The following is an 11,930-nucleotide window of genomic DNA, read 5'->3' as shown; positions in this document are numbered from 1 at the left end:
CCCAAATGATGTCCTTGCCAATAAACCAAAGAGAGCCAGGACCTCCGGCCGCTGGATGTGGTACATGTATGACAAGGTTGCTGACACGTCACCCCTGCCAGGTTGGCATTATCTAGAAAAAGAAACTTATAGAGGCTGAACAATTTTCCAAGGGCACACAGAACATGAGGAGCCTGAACTTAAACCAGGATATGCCCAGCCCCAAGATCAGAGTCTAATCATAGAGCCCTGAGCATCTTTATGAGACCTATTTTTAATGCTACATGCTATCTCGTCAAAATTCTCACCATCTTCTAAGCTTCTGCCGCATCACAAAGGAGTACACCCACTATTCGTCACCTGTTCTGGAAGGAGGTAGCCAAATCACAAACCCCATGTTATCTCTGGGGTGCATATCGTTTATCTGTGCCTGTCTTTCCCCTGTGAGTGCACTTGGGTCTGAGCTTACCAGCCACATCTTCAGTGTCTTTACCTGTGGTTGTCTCTGCCAATGTTTCCCTTTGTCTGCCATTCCCTTAATGTCATTGTTCCTCAGAGCTTGGCTCAGTCCTTCTTTTCTGCTCTATCAAGACCCTCCACTGGTAAGTCACATCTATACAGCTGTCAGTATTGCTACTACTGACGGGCTTTATCTTAGTCAGAAGCCCAAGAAAGAATTGACTGTGACTGGAAAGTCTGGACCTTGGTCTTTATTTCTGGCCTGAGCTCTGGATTGGTATCCAGTGCATTCCAGCTGAAGGACACACATTCAACTCTCTTAAAAAAAAAAAACAAAAACCAAAAAACAAAACTTCATCCTGATGGTACAGGCCTCCAATCCCAGCACTGGGAAGTGGGTCTTTGTGAGCCAACCTAGTCTATACAGTGAGTTTCTGGACAGCTTGGGCTACATAATGAGGCACTGCCTCAAAAACAAACAAACAACCTCAACAACCTTATCAACCTACTCTCATACTTCAGCTGACTTTGTTGCACTTCTAGTATTTCTTCTCCAGATCTTCCGATTCAATGGGAGTATAACAGCAGCGAAGATTCTGAAAGCTGGTTAGATGTGCTCGGGGAAGTCAGGACCGAGAGAGAAGAACCGAGCAGAGACGTTAAGAACAGAAGACAATCAGCATCTACTGGGCCAAGCCCAATTTCCTTCCTAGACCCTTCAAGATCCTTCCTGACCTAACTCCTCTTAGTCCTTTTCCACTTTCTTAATATCGACTCTCTAGCTCGCACAATCAGCCTCTTCCTCCCAGTGCCCAGTGCCCTGGTTTTTCTCTGATTCAGCGTGTCACTTGTTTTGTACACAGTTGACTCCATTGCCGACTTATTCTTCTAGATTAAGCCCCACCTCCTCCTACTGTGACATGTGCAATGAACCACTCTGATGTCTGTTATGTCACATCTGACATACCTTAACCTCAATTATTATTATCATTTCTTTTTTCTTGAGGCTGTGTTGACTGTACTGTAGGCTCAAGGCAGCCTCCCACATGAGTTGCCTGAACATCTGGGACTACAGGTTTCTGACACCACACCTAGCTTCATATGGCAATTACTTCAATTGCCACACCACCTGCCTGTTTACTTCTCTGTCTGTGAACTCCATGAGCTCAGAGGCTGATCTTAATCAATATTTATAACTCCAGTATCTAAGATGATAGCCCGTCCATATATACATTTATTGGTCAAACCAATCGGCGAATGGGCTCACCTTCTGTCAGATGGGCAGGCACAAAGAAGACGATGGGGTTGTGTGAGAAGGACCAGATGACAAGTCATTTTGGTCACAGAAAAGAAGAAACGCCAATTTTCGTTAGGTCCTACTCTACTCGCCCTGCTACCTGGAATAGAGAATCAAGAAAGCCCAGAACAACCTTCCCAAACCGCTGAAGAAGAGATTTAAAAATTGAATGGAAATATATTAACTGTGTGAATACAATTAGGATGAGTTCTTCTTTGGAGGGAAAGCGCAATCTTTTCAGTGTCTGTGTCAGACGGGGCCCAGCAGCATTCAACTGAGGAGTCTCAATTACCACCTGTAGAGATGTGGGCAGATTAACCAAACCGTTACTAATATCTGGTTTCCTTGTCCCTCTTGGAGTTATGGAGTCCACAATAAAATGGAATGCTCACTGAGCAGTGGTGATTTTTTTTTCTTGGCCAAGAATAGAAATGAAAGATAACTTTGCAAAGTAGCTTCTCTAATGGCGTCAGGAAGGTCTAGCCATCGGTGGAAGAAACAAGGGAGGGATAGGCAAATGAAGGACAGAAAGAGTCCCTATCTTTTCTGGGAATGAATAGAAATTTTCCGGGAATTCGGATGCCCCTATTTTTGTTCTGTTTATGGTTCTTCCCGGTCACCTGTCACAGTGCTGAGAAGTGTCACTTAGCACACTATCATAGGACTTTAACCTGACCGGTTAGTTAGCCACCTGAAGAGGAACTTCTGGCCACTGGGCATCCTGTCTTCAAAGATAAGGTTAGGGCAGGGCAGAAATTCAGTTAGTTCAAGCAGGCAGAGTAAGACGAGGATTGGGTAACAAAATCAGCCATCGGTCCAGAAACACACTACCAAAGGCCCGAGTTTTTAGGGAGAGAGCCTGGAGTTCGCCAGGGAGGAGCATAGTTTCTAGAAATGCCAGATTCTCAGCCTGGTCAAGTAGGCTTTGTCCATGTTTTCCTCCCGCCCTGGCAGGCTCTCAGCCGAATTCAGCTAGCAGTGGGAGTCCTGGGAAGCACTGTACTTAAGAAGGACCAGGGGTATATCCGGACTGGGTAAGGTGGACACACATTCAATTTTTTTTTCTTTTTTTTGGAGCTGGGGACCGAACCCAGGGCCTTGCACTTGCTAGACAAGCACTCTACCACTGAGCTAAATCCCCAACCCCCACACATTCAATTTTAACAGTTGGGAAGCAGAGGCAGCTGACCTCTGTTGAGTTTAACGCCAGCCTAATTTACATAGAGTTCCAGGTTACCCAGAGCCATACAGTGAGACTCTGTCTCAAAACAAATCAACCAACCACTCCGAATGGGCAAGAGGACAGTCCTAGAAGCAGCACGGAAGAGAGACGCTATGTTTTTTGTGGGCCACCTCTTTATGTATATACTTTGCCTACTGGTAGTAAGATCCTGTGAATAACATTTCTAGACCTTATATCTTTTGTATATTTAGGTATTTGTATATGAAGCTTATGACAGTTGGTGAATTAAGTAGAGTTAAGGTAGGACAATGACCTTTTTTTCTTTCCCCTTTCTTTCTTCTGTGTAACAGAACCCCGGCTGTTTTGTAGACCAGGGTGGCCTCAGACTCACAGAGACCCATCTGCCTCTGCCTCCTGGGCACTGGGATTAGAGGTGTGCGCCACTATGCCCACACATTTTTTTTTTTTTTTTTGGTCCGGAGCTGAGGACCGAACCCAGGGCCTTGTGCTTGCTAGGCAAGCGCTCTACCACTGAGCAAAATCCTCAACCCCCAACAACATGTTTTTAAAAAAGATTTCTCCAGTAATTTTGGCTGGCCCCGGTTTTTGAGAACAACTAATAAAGTTGTGGTTTTTGTGAGCCAACCTAGTCTATACAGTGAGTTTCTGGACAGCTTGGGCTACATAATAGAGTGATGGCTCTGTGGATAAAAGCACATATGGCTCCTGCAGAGGACCAGAGTTCTGTTCTCAGCAGAACTGCCATGACACATCTAGGGAGTTCTGACAACTCTGACCTCAACCACACTCACTCTCCCCTCAGTTAGAGAAATCTTCTTAAAAGTTCACATTCTCATCTTTATAATTAGGCAAACTAGGGTCCAGAGAAACAAATATGTCTGGCTTGACTACTCCCTTAGGTGAAGGGGAGGGTTTATAAATGTAAGATTTTATAACCCCTTCATGGGAAACTGAGGCCCTAAAGATGGAGTAGCAAATGCCCAATTACACCACTAGTAAGTCCCAGGCAAGGAGGAGCCAAGTCCATATTGCTCTCAGTTTAATGTCTCAGTTCAATGTTCTTTCCGAGCAACACATTTGGTAATAGTGTATATGACAAAGCCTTGGGGACAGCCATTCTCATTTCTCCCTTGGATAATGTAGGTGAGAAGCTCCTAACTAGGAAAAAAAACCCAACAACAACAACAAAAAATCCCCCATGAATATGCCTAGAGATTAGGCATGTGACTCCCCTCCCTCAAATTTTGACCCTCACCTTTTTGGGATGCGATTTGGAATTTTAGGTTGTCAATACTGTCACTAGGAAAAGGGCTGTCCCTCTCTGAGGGGAAGTTAGGTTGGTAGTTTAGGGACCAGGATGTCTGGGGAAGGCCTGGAGGAAAATGAAGAGAACGACCCCAGGAAGGGCTCACTGGAGAGAGTTTAGTGTGTGTCTCTCCCTGGCCAGCACGAGGCTGGGGTCCAGCTCTTTGCCTTCCCAACAGCTGACACCACAGACCACATTCCTGCCCTTTCGGATGTATTTGGAAACCTGCATTTCCATGAAGACTGCTAGGATAGACTTGTACTTCCTGAAGCCAGGCACCTTTCCCTTTCTTCATCCTACACTACTTGTCTGGATTGAGCAGAGAGCCTTAGTGGTCACCCATGCATTTTACAGTTGAGGAAATCTAGGTGAGAGAGGCAGAGGCCATGGAAGCAGCAAACACAGCTGCATCGCAGTCCATTTGACTCCTTGCCAGTCCATCCACTTCTGAACACACACTTCTAAACATGCTCCAACCTATTAGTATTATAACTATTACACTGCATTTCTGGCCGTCAGTTTACATTCCTTTGAGTCCTCTGGTCACTGTTGTTGCAGCTGTGAGGGGTGTGTGATCAAGGCAACATAGTGCCTGTAATTTATTTACTCGTTGCTGTTATGGGGTCCACATATAGGCTGCTGCTTGTTTTCTTCCTTGGCTTTTGTGGTATGGTGAGGGATGACGGTCAACCCACAGCTCCCTTTCTGTAGCTTTATTTGTTCAGTGCAAAAGTGTCCACGCTCGCTTAGTGCTACTACAAGTCTATACAGTACACTGTGTGCCTGGATACTTATCTCTTACCATGCTGAAGGTTGAGAGTCTGTTCACCCTCTCGTGCACACCCATTGGGAGGTGTGACTACACTGTCAAAGCCATATCTTAAAGGAATTGCATCCGCCTAGATAGTACGTTCAAAGGTTGACGAGAATCTGCCTTTCTTTTTATCAGGACGAGATGCATCTCCTGTACTCCCAGGGCAGCGTTGTGGTCATCTCTTAGTCAAGTTAACTCCTCAACCTTGGGGGTCGCAGTCACGTTCCGGGATGCCCTGGCACGCCTCCCTAAGAGGCGTGGCCTTTTAGCCACGCCCACGCTCAGAGGGTGGGAGGGCCTCCTTTTCAGCCCAGAAACAGAGGGAGCCCGGTCGGCGCCGCCAACTGGGCTCCGCCCACACGAGGCTCCGGCCCGCTCATTGGCTGGGTTTGTGGTGACGTCGTCGGGTTCACAGACAGTACTCCAAGCGCCCGGCGCGCGGGAGGTATTGTGCTTCACCCCAGCTTTGTTCAGTCGTCTGCTCACCTAGCTCTGGGTGCGTCCTGGCGGTGCAACCCGGAGCGGGTGCCAGCAGCAGCAGCCGCCGCCGCCATGGTGTCTCCGGTCACTGTGGTGAGTGCGCGAGCGCGCGAGCCCGCGGCCAAGCCCCCCCGGGCCTGGGACAAGGCAGCGGCAAGCCGGGCAACCGAGGGGGGCGGAGGAAGCTGCTGTCCGCTCCGGGGAAGCGGCGGCTGTCACGGTCCTTTGCTCCTCACTCTGGTAGCGCCCCTCCTCCGCGCGCCCCCCTGTCTGCCCGCGGGAGGGAGGAAAACATTGTGCACGTGACTCGGAAGCGTGACTCTGTTGATCCATGTGTGTCTGGAGCGGGTCTACGGGTCTTGGCCTGGGACTGGATGCTGCAGGCCGTAGGGTTTTGCGTGGTGGGCCCTCAGAGAAGCATTCGAGAGGGCGCGGGAAGGGGGGGGGTCAGGGGGACAGACCTCCTGGGAATCTTGCTCCAAGTTGGTTTCATCTTCAGGAGGTGACACCTCTGCCTTAGGAACGCTGTTCAGGCGACAGGTGAAGGTGGACCTCTCTCTATTGACTTGACCTCCTTTTCAGACTTTCTCAACTCACACCTTTGAATTGTCTCTTCACACTTCTAAGGCTGACTTCTCTGTCATGATTTCACCACCTACTGCCAGCTTCTTCTAGGAAATACGGGCCTGGGGAGTAGTGGGAGAGGGGAGCAAAGCTGATGTTTTTGAGGGCTGACAGGTGGAGCTGGGCATCCCCTCAGGTTTCCTCCCTTTGGCCATGCCCTCACCCTGACTGTCCCCTGATAAGGGAGTTTCCATGGGAAGGGAGTGTCAACTGTGCTCCCATCTCTAACCTCTGAAAAAACAAGAACAGGCTTGTACCCTGGACCCACTATCTGTCTCTTCCCTACCCTTCCCTAGTTGTATCAGGTACCTGGTAGCCTGGGAATCTAAGTGTCTCCTCAGACAGAGTCCTGTGTGGAACAGCTTGCTCATACAGCCCAAGCACTTTCGTTGGAGTGTGAACCTATAGGGAACCCCAACTGCTCCAGTTCATGCTCAGTAACCCTGAACCCAGGGGAAGGAGCTTCAGGAGACCACAGAACATCTGCAGAGTCTCCTCCCCCAGCTCAGAGTGTGCCTGCAGTGGCCTTGAGTAAAACCTTTCTTTAGCTTCCCTCCCCCTAATCCAGCTGAGACCCAGTCAGCTGGCCAACTTCCCCCTCTCAGTTCCCCATCTCCTCCCAGCCTGTCTGCTGGCTCCAGATCAGAAGCCCTCCCCACCCCCTTCCTGTCTCTGGTGCCTCAAGTTGCTCTTGTTCTCTGGGAAAGAAATGGCCAACACCCCCTTTTCCTAGCCCTGGAAATCTTTGGTGTTTCAAGCACTGGTTATTCCTCCCAACACAGATCTATTTCCCTTCCCAGCATCCCTAGCACCTCTCTTTGTCCTTGATGCCACCTTTAGTCTAACACAGGTAGAGTGGAAGGTCAGGGGCAGACTGGGCAGGACAGAAAGCCTTGTGGGGTGGGGGTACTGTCACTTCTACATTCCTGGCACTCACCTGGTGTTGCCAGGGCTCTAAGCCTGAGTCCTGGCTCTACAGCTTGGATCATGAGTTGGTCAGTTAGTGCATTTCTGTGGTTTCCCTCTGACCTTACTCCAGTTCCACACAGTTGGGAGCTCAGGCTGCCGGGGAGAGAGGTGGTAAGGGATGCCTGTAGGAGGGGAAGAGGGGGAGAAAGCCAGAAGGGAACAGCGCTAGGCTGCAGAAGGGAATATCCTAATAGTTATTGTTGGTTCACTGTTGGCCAAGTTCCAGAACCTAGAGTGGACCAGGGTGACCGGACAGTGGAGCCCTTGCCTGTCCCGGTAAATTGAGCTTCAGGGTGATAATGTCTTTCACATCCTGCTGGCTGCTTGGAGCCAGCCAGGCTAGGTTTCTCTGTCAGAACTCTTTGTTCTCAGTGGTGTAGGGCTGGGGTATGCACTGTAGCCTTGGGGAAAGGTGTAGGGTTTTAGATCCCACCGTGAGCTTTTGTGCCCCAACCTCTGAATATTGTCCTTGTTCTCTCTCCTCCAGGTGAAGAGCGAGGGGCCCAAGCTGGTGCCCTTCTTTAAGGCTACCTGTGTGTATTTCGTGCTCTGGCTGCCCTCCTCCAGCCCATCCTGGTTCAGCGCCCTTATCAAGTGCCTGCCCATCTTCTGCCTCTGGCTTTTTCTTCTGGCCCATGGCTTTCGATTCCTGCTGGCCCACCCCAGTGCCTCCCTCATCTTCGCGGGACTTGTCTTCTCCGCTGTGGGCGATGCCTTCCTCATCTGGCAGGACTCCGGATACTTTGAACATGGTCAGCAGTTAGAGGAGTTGCCTGGGAGGGTACCTGGGGTTGTAGGAAAGAGGGTCCTGGGGTGGGGGGCGGGATGGGGCTTCAGAAGAGGGAACAGGGGGTGGGAGAGTTTCTGAGGCTGGGCTCTTTGGTCTTCTGTTAAAGTAGGACCAGTTCTTTAAGGGAGACTGTGAACCGGTGAGTTTAAAACTATAGCTCTTCTCACCCCCTCTTAATCATGGGGACAAAGCTGCTGGGCATCCCCAGTCCCCTTCTCCCAAGCACTTGTTAGCCATGAAAGCCTTCCCTTAGCGTTCTTTATACTCTCTCACTTGCAGGTCTCCTGATGTTTGCTGTGGCACACATACTCTATGCCTCGGCCTTTGGCATGCGGCCGCTGGCTCTGCGGACAGGCCTGGTGATCGGAGTGCTGTCAGGCCTGTGCTATGCCCTCCTGTACCCGAGGCTGTCAGGTGCTTTCACCTACCTGGTGGGGGTCTACGTGACTCTTATCAGCTTCATGGGCTGGAGGGCTATGGCAGGACTGCGGCTGGCTGGGGCAGCCTGGCGGTGGACGGAGCTGGCGGCCGGTGTCGGCGCTCTGCTTTTCATCCTCTCCGACCTGACCATCGCCCTCAACAAGTTCTGCTTCCCCGTGCCCTACTCCCGAGCCCTCATCATGTCCACTTATTATGCTGCTCAGATGTTCATCGCCCTGTCGGCCGTCGAGAGCCGGGAGCCAGTGGAAGACTACAGGCTGAGGAAGGCTGCCTGAGGGGACTGGGGTCTGCTCAGCTTTCTCCTGCGGCTGGGGCCCAGATTTTGGGAGTGTGCAGGCCCTGGATCAGCAGGCAGCTTCTGGGAAAGGTGGCAGGCTTGAAGGGGGAGGGAGGATAGGCTGAAGGAGCTCCTGGGAAAGCTGGTAATCCAGGATGACCCAGAGAGCTCAAAGATGCAGCCTCATATCCCTCACCTGATCAGAGGTAGACATCCCCTCACCCCATCAGGACTAGCAAAGCCCTCCTGGAAGGTGACGGTGCTTTTTGACCCCTCTGTTTTTTCTAGATGCAAGAGTGTGGCTATCTCTTATGTCCAGGACCAATGGCAATGTCAGGCCCCTCCATTCCCACCTTTTCTCCTCCAAGATGACCCACGGACTAGCAGGCTTGAAAAGCTCTTTCCCCAGGCTCCCCAACTGGGAAGGCTGGTTGAAGGTGGAGTCTTGTCTTCCATGTCCAGCCTTGTGGCTTGAAGTCTTTTAAGTGGTGAATGGGTGTCTGTCCATGAGAAGTAGTACAGGGCACTTTGTTGGACTGGAAGCTTGAGGGTACCATGGTTTCAGATGGGTCCTTTTTCTCTCACCCTCGTTCCATCACCCTCAGCCTCTGTCCCCAGGGCTAGGGTGGACCATGCCAAAGGAAGGGGCCAGTCTCCAGCTATATGACTTTGTCCTGCTGTCTGCAAAAGACTTAAAGCGGCAGGCCTCAGAGAGCTCCTGAGGGGGGCTTACCCTGGCTCGGAGCTGGGGCCCTCCCCTAGCCCACCAACAATGCTTTCTTCCTGCTCTGGGAGTGAGTTCTAAATGACACTTTAGGGTCTTAAGACCCGAGGCACAGTCAATGCAAGGGGAGTAAGGATGGGGTAACTCCATCCTCTACTGCCCGTGTGAAAAAAATAAAATTAAATTAAAACCCAAGGTCTGTTGGTTTCCTAACTTGTCTGCCTGTGTGGCACGTGCCTGTCCCAGACAGGGGGTGGAGGCATGGTGCCAGGAGCCCTGGTTGTCCTCACAGCCTGGGTCAGAGTCATCTTGGCTCAGGCATCTTGGCACTAGGCTGGCTCCCTGGCTGTGCTGACACTTGTACTTGTTTCAGTGGGTCTCACTTCCCGTGTGTGTGTGTGTGTGTGTGTGTGTGTGTGTGTGTGTGTGTGTGTGTTTAGAGTCGGGAGGGGGAGGGTGGGGGGATGAGTAATATCTTGGCATTGTTCTGCGTTTGTCCTTGACATAGTCCCCAGTGTATGGGTGCCCAGCAATCTTGGTCACCCTTAGCTCTGGAGCGTCCCCCTCCTCAACCTCCCCAGCCCAGATCTGCTGCTTCTCCAAATGGTGCAGACTCATACTCTAAGGTTGGGAAGGTGGGGGGAATGGGATTAGAATGGCTGATGTTTAGACCTGAAGCCTTGGTAGAATACTGTTCCCCTTTAGTCCAGAGGCATTCAGATTTTGACAAGCAGCCCCTAGTCCTGAAGTAGAAAGGGCCATTGGTAACTGTGCCATTGGTGTACTTGCTGTGCCTTTGGGGAGTGTGATGTAGGCAGTCCAAACCTCATGGCTGTTCAATGAAACTTTTTTCCTTTCCAAACGTTTTGTTGTTGCTGTTCTTTTTGGTCCCGGGGATCAAACCCACGGCATTTCACATGCATGAATTATCCTCTGCTATTAAGCTGTGTATTACTCTGAGCTGTTAAGCTAGACCCAAACTAAAGTTTTTACAGAGACCTCTCAAGGGGACAGAGAGCAAAGAAATACAGGGAGGAGCAGGGTTCAGGGACCCTCCCTCATTTCAAGCCTCTAGTTTAAAATCCTTCAAGGGGTTTTCCTACGCAAAACATATTTAAAACCAGTGAGCTGTATGAGCTTCTCCTTCCTGCTTCCCTTGGAGGGTGGCTGAATGCTAAGGGATCCATTTAAACTCAAGAATGCTGACCACAGATCTACAGGGTGTGAAGAAATGGGAGGGAGCAGGATGGGGAGAAGGAGGAAGTCAGCAGACTGTGTCCTGTGCTCTGAGGGGATGGTGAGGGTTGAGAGTGGTTGTGAAGAGGGAAGGGAAGCCTCGGGGTGACTTCCTGTGGGTGGCTTTGGAGTCGGTCCACTCCATATATGTTCATCCCCATGGTTCCTGTTCCACCCACCCTGAGGAGCAGGGAAGGCAAGCTCAGTGAGTTTCTCGTTCAGTTCCTTCACTGCACGTGTACGGTGACAGGTACTGGAAGGCGGGCTCGGTGAGAAGACTCCTATCGCACAGGATGCTGATGCCTCCGGGCTGGAGCCGGTATGAGGCGCTCTGCTTTCTGAAGATTCTCAGTGATCAGCGCTAAACTTGACTTGTTAGACTAGACTTGGCTTGGAAAGATCAAAGCTAATATTTATTAGTGCTCCTGAAAGATCTGAAATTGCTGGACTTAGAGTCACTACATAGAAATTGGTCCCTGGGTCTCCCAAGCTATGAGATCAAAAGCTGCCATCTGGTCACGCTCGGCATTTTCCAGGAATTGTGTTAGGCACTTACTCATAACCCAGTAGGTGAGGAAACAGGTAGTTAGGCAACGGTGACATCGTGTTCCTAATCCATGTCCCTAAAACCAACCAGAGTGACTCAGGGATCTCTGGGGGTGTAATGAGTGCTGTTTCCCCACACCCAACCTGCCCATGCCCTCCTGGCTTAGTTCTGTACACACTTCAGCAGTCATTTTGGAGGCCTTATCTTCTTAGTGCCAGACACTTAGTTGAGCACTTGGGAGACAGAGCAATGGTTTACCATCCCTTCCTCCAATGCAAGGAAAGACATCATTTCTAACTGGCTAAACAAAGATCTGTAACTATGGCGACCACAACCATGGAGGTGCACCACCACAGAGAGTTTGAGGACGTGAGAGAGCAAGAAGCTAGAGAGATAGGGGACAGGATGCTGGGATTTGAATATGAGGATTGGGAGGAGGTTGGAGGAATTTGAACAACCAAGCATGGTAGGCTGGCTTTGCATTTGCAGGGCTCAGACTGCTAGTCATGTAGCCGTGAAGGACGTAGACTACGTGACAAGTCCAGTATCTCAAGCGTGCACATTCCAAGAAAAACATGGCAGGCATGTGTGAGAGGAGTGGTCCCCTTCCGTCTTCCTGGTGTTCGAGCCTCTCACCTCCCTTACCTTAGACCAGTGTGCCTCAATATTGATGCGTACCAAAACCACTTGAGAAGATTTGTAAATGGCACGGATTTCATGCAGAACCCTGCTGGATACATTGTGATGGGTCAGTCTGGTTTAAACCTGATGACCAGTATCTTT

At 50.5% G+C, this 11,930-nt stretch overlaps 1 protein-coding gene across 1 annotated transcript; it reads left to right on the top strand.

Annotated features, from left to right (window-relative positions):
* Window positions 1–5,494: 5,494 nt before the first annotated feature.
* Window positions 5,495–9,559, top strand: Tmem86a (transmembrane protein 86A). Its single transcript, XM_032893564.1, has 3 exons — window positions 5,495–5,632; window positions 7,620–7,884; window positions 8,202–9,559. Exons 1-3 carry the CDS (start codon window positions 5,612–5,614, stop codon window positions 8,636–8,638), a joined length of 723 nt encoding a protein of 240 aa, XP_032749455.1. The 5' UTR covers window positions 5,495–5,611; the 3' UTR covers window positions 8,639–9,559.
* Window positions 9,560–11,930: the final 2,371 nt, after the last annotated feature.

This window comes from Rattus rattus, chromosome 2 (genome assembly GCF_011064425.1).
Source record: "Rattus rattus isolate New Zealand chromosome 2, Rrattus_CSIRO_v1, whole genome shotgun sequence".
NCBI classification, from domain to species: domain Eukaryota; kingdom Metazoa; phylum Chordata; class Mammalia; order Rodentia; family Muridae; genus Rattus; species Rattus rattus.
Note: the sequence above shows the minus strand (reverse complement) of the source record. Positions and strands in the feature narration are given on the sequence as shown.

What these genes read in the sequence shown, in the direction of transcription:
- Tmem86a (XM_032893564.1), top strand. Translation starts at nt 5,612, where the DNA reads ATGGTGTCTCCGGTCACTGTG. An exon ending in TGGTGTCTCCGGTCACTGTG is followed by an intron (nt 5,633 to 7,619) that starts GTGAGTGCGCGA and finishes TCTCTCCTCCAG; the next exon opens with GTGAAGAGCGAGGGGCCCAA. An exon ending in CTCCGGATACTTTGAACATG is followed by an intron (nt 7,885 to 8,201) that starts GTCAGCAGTTAG and finishes TCTCACTTGCAG; the next exon opens with GTCTCCTGATGTTTGCTGTG.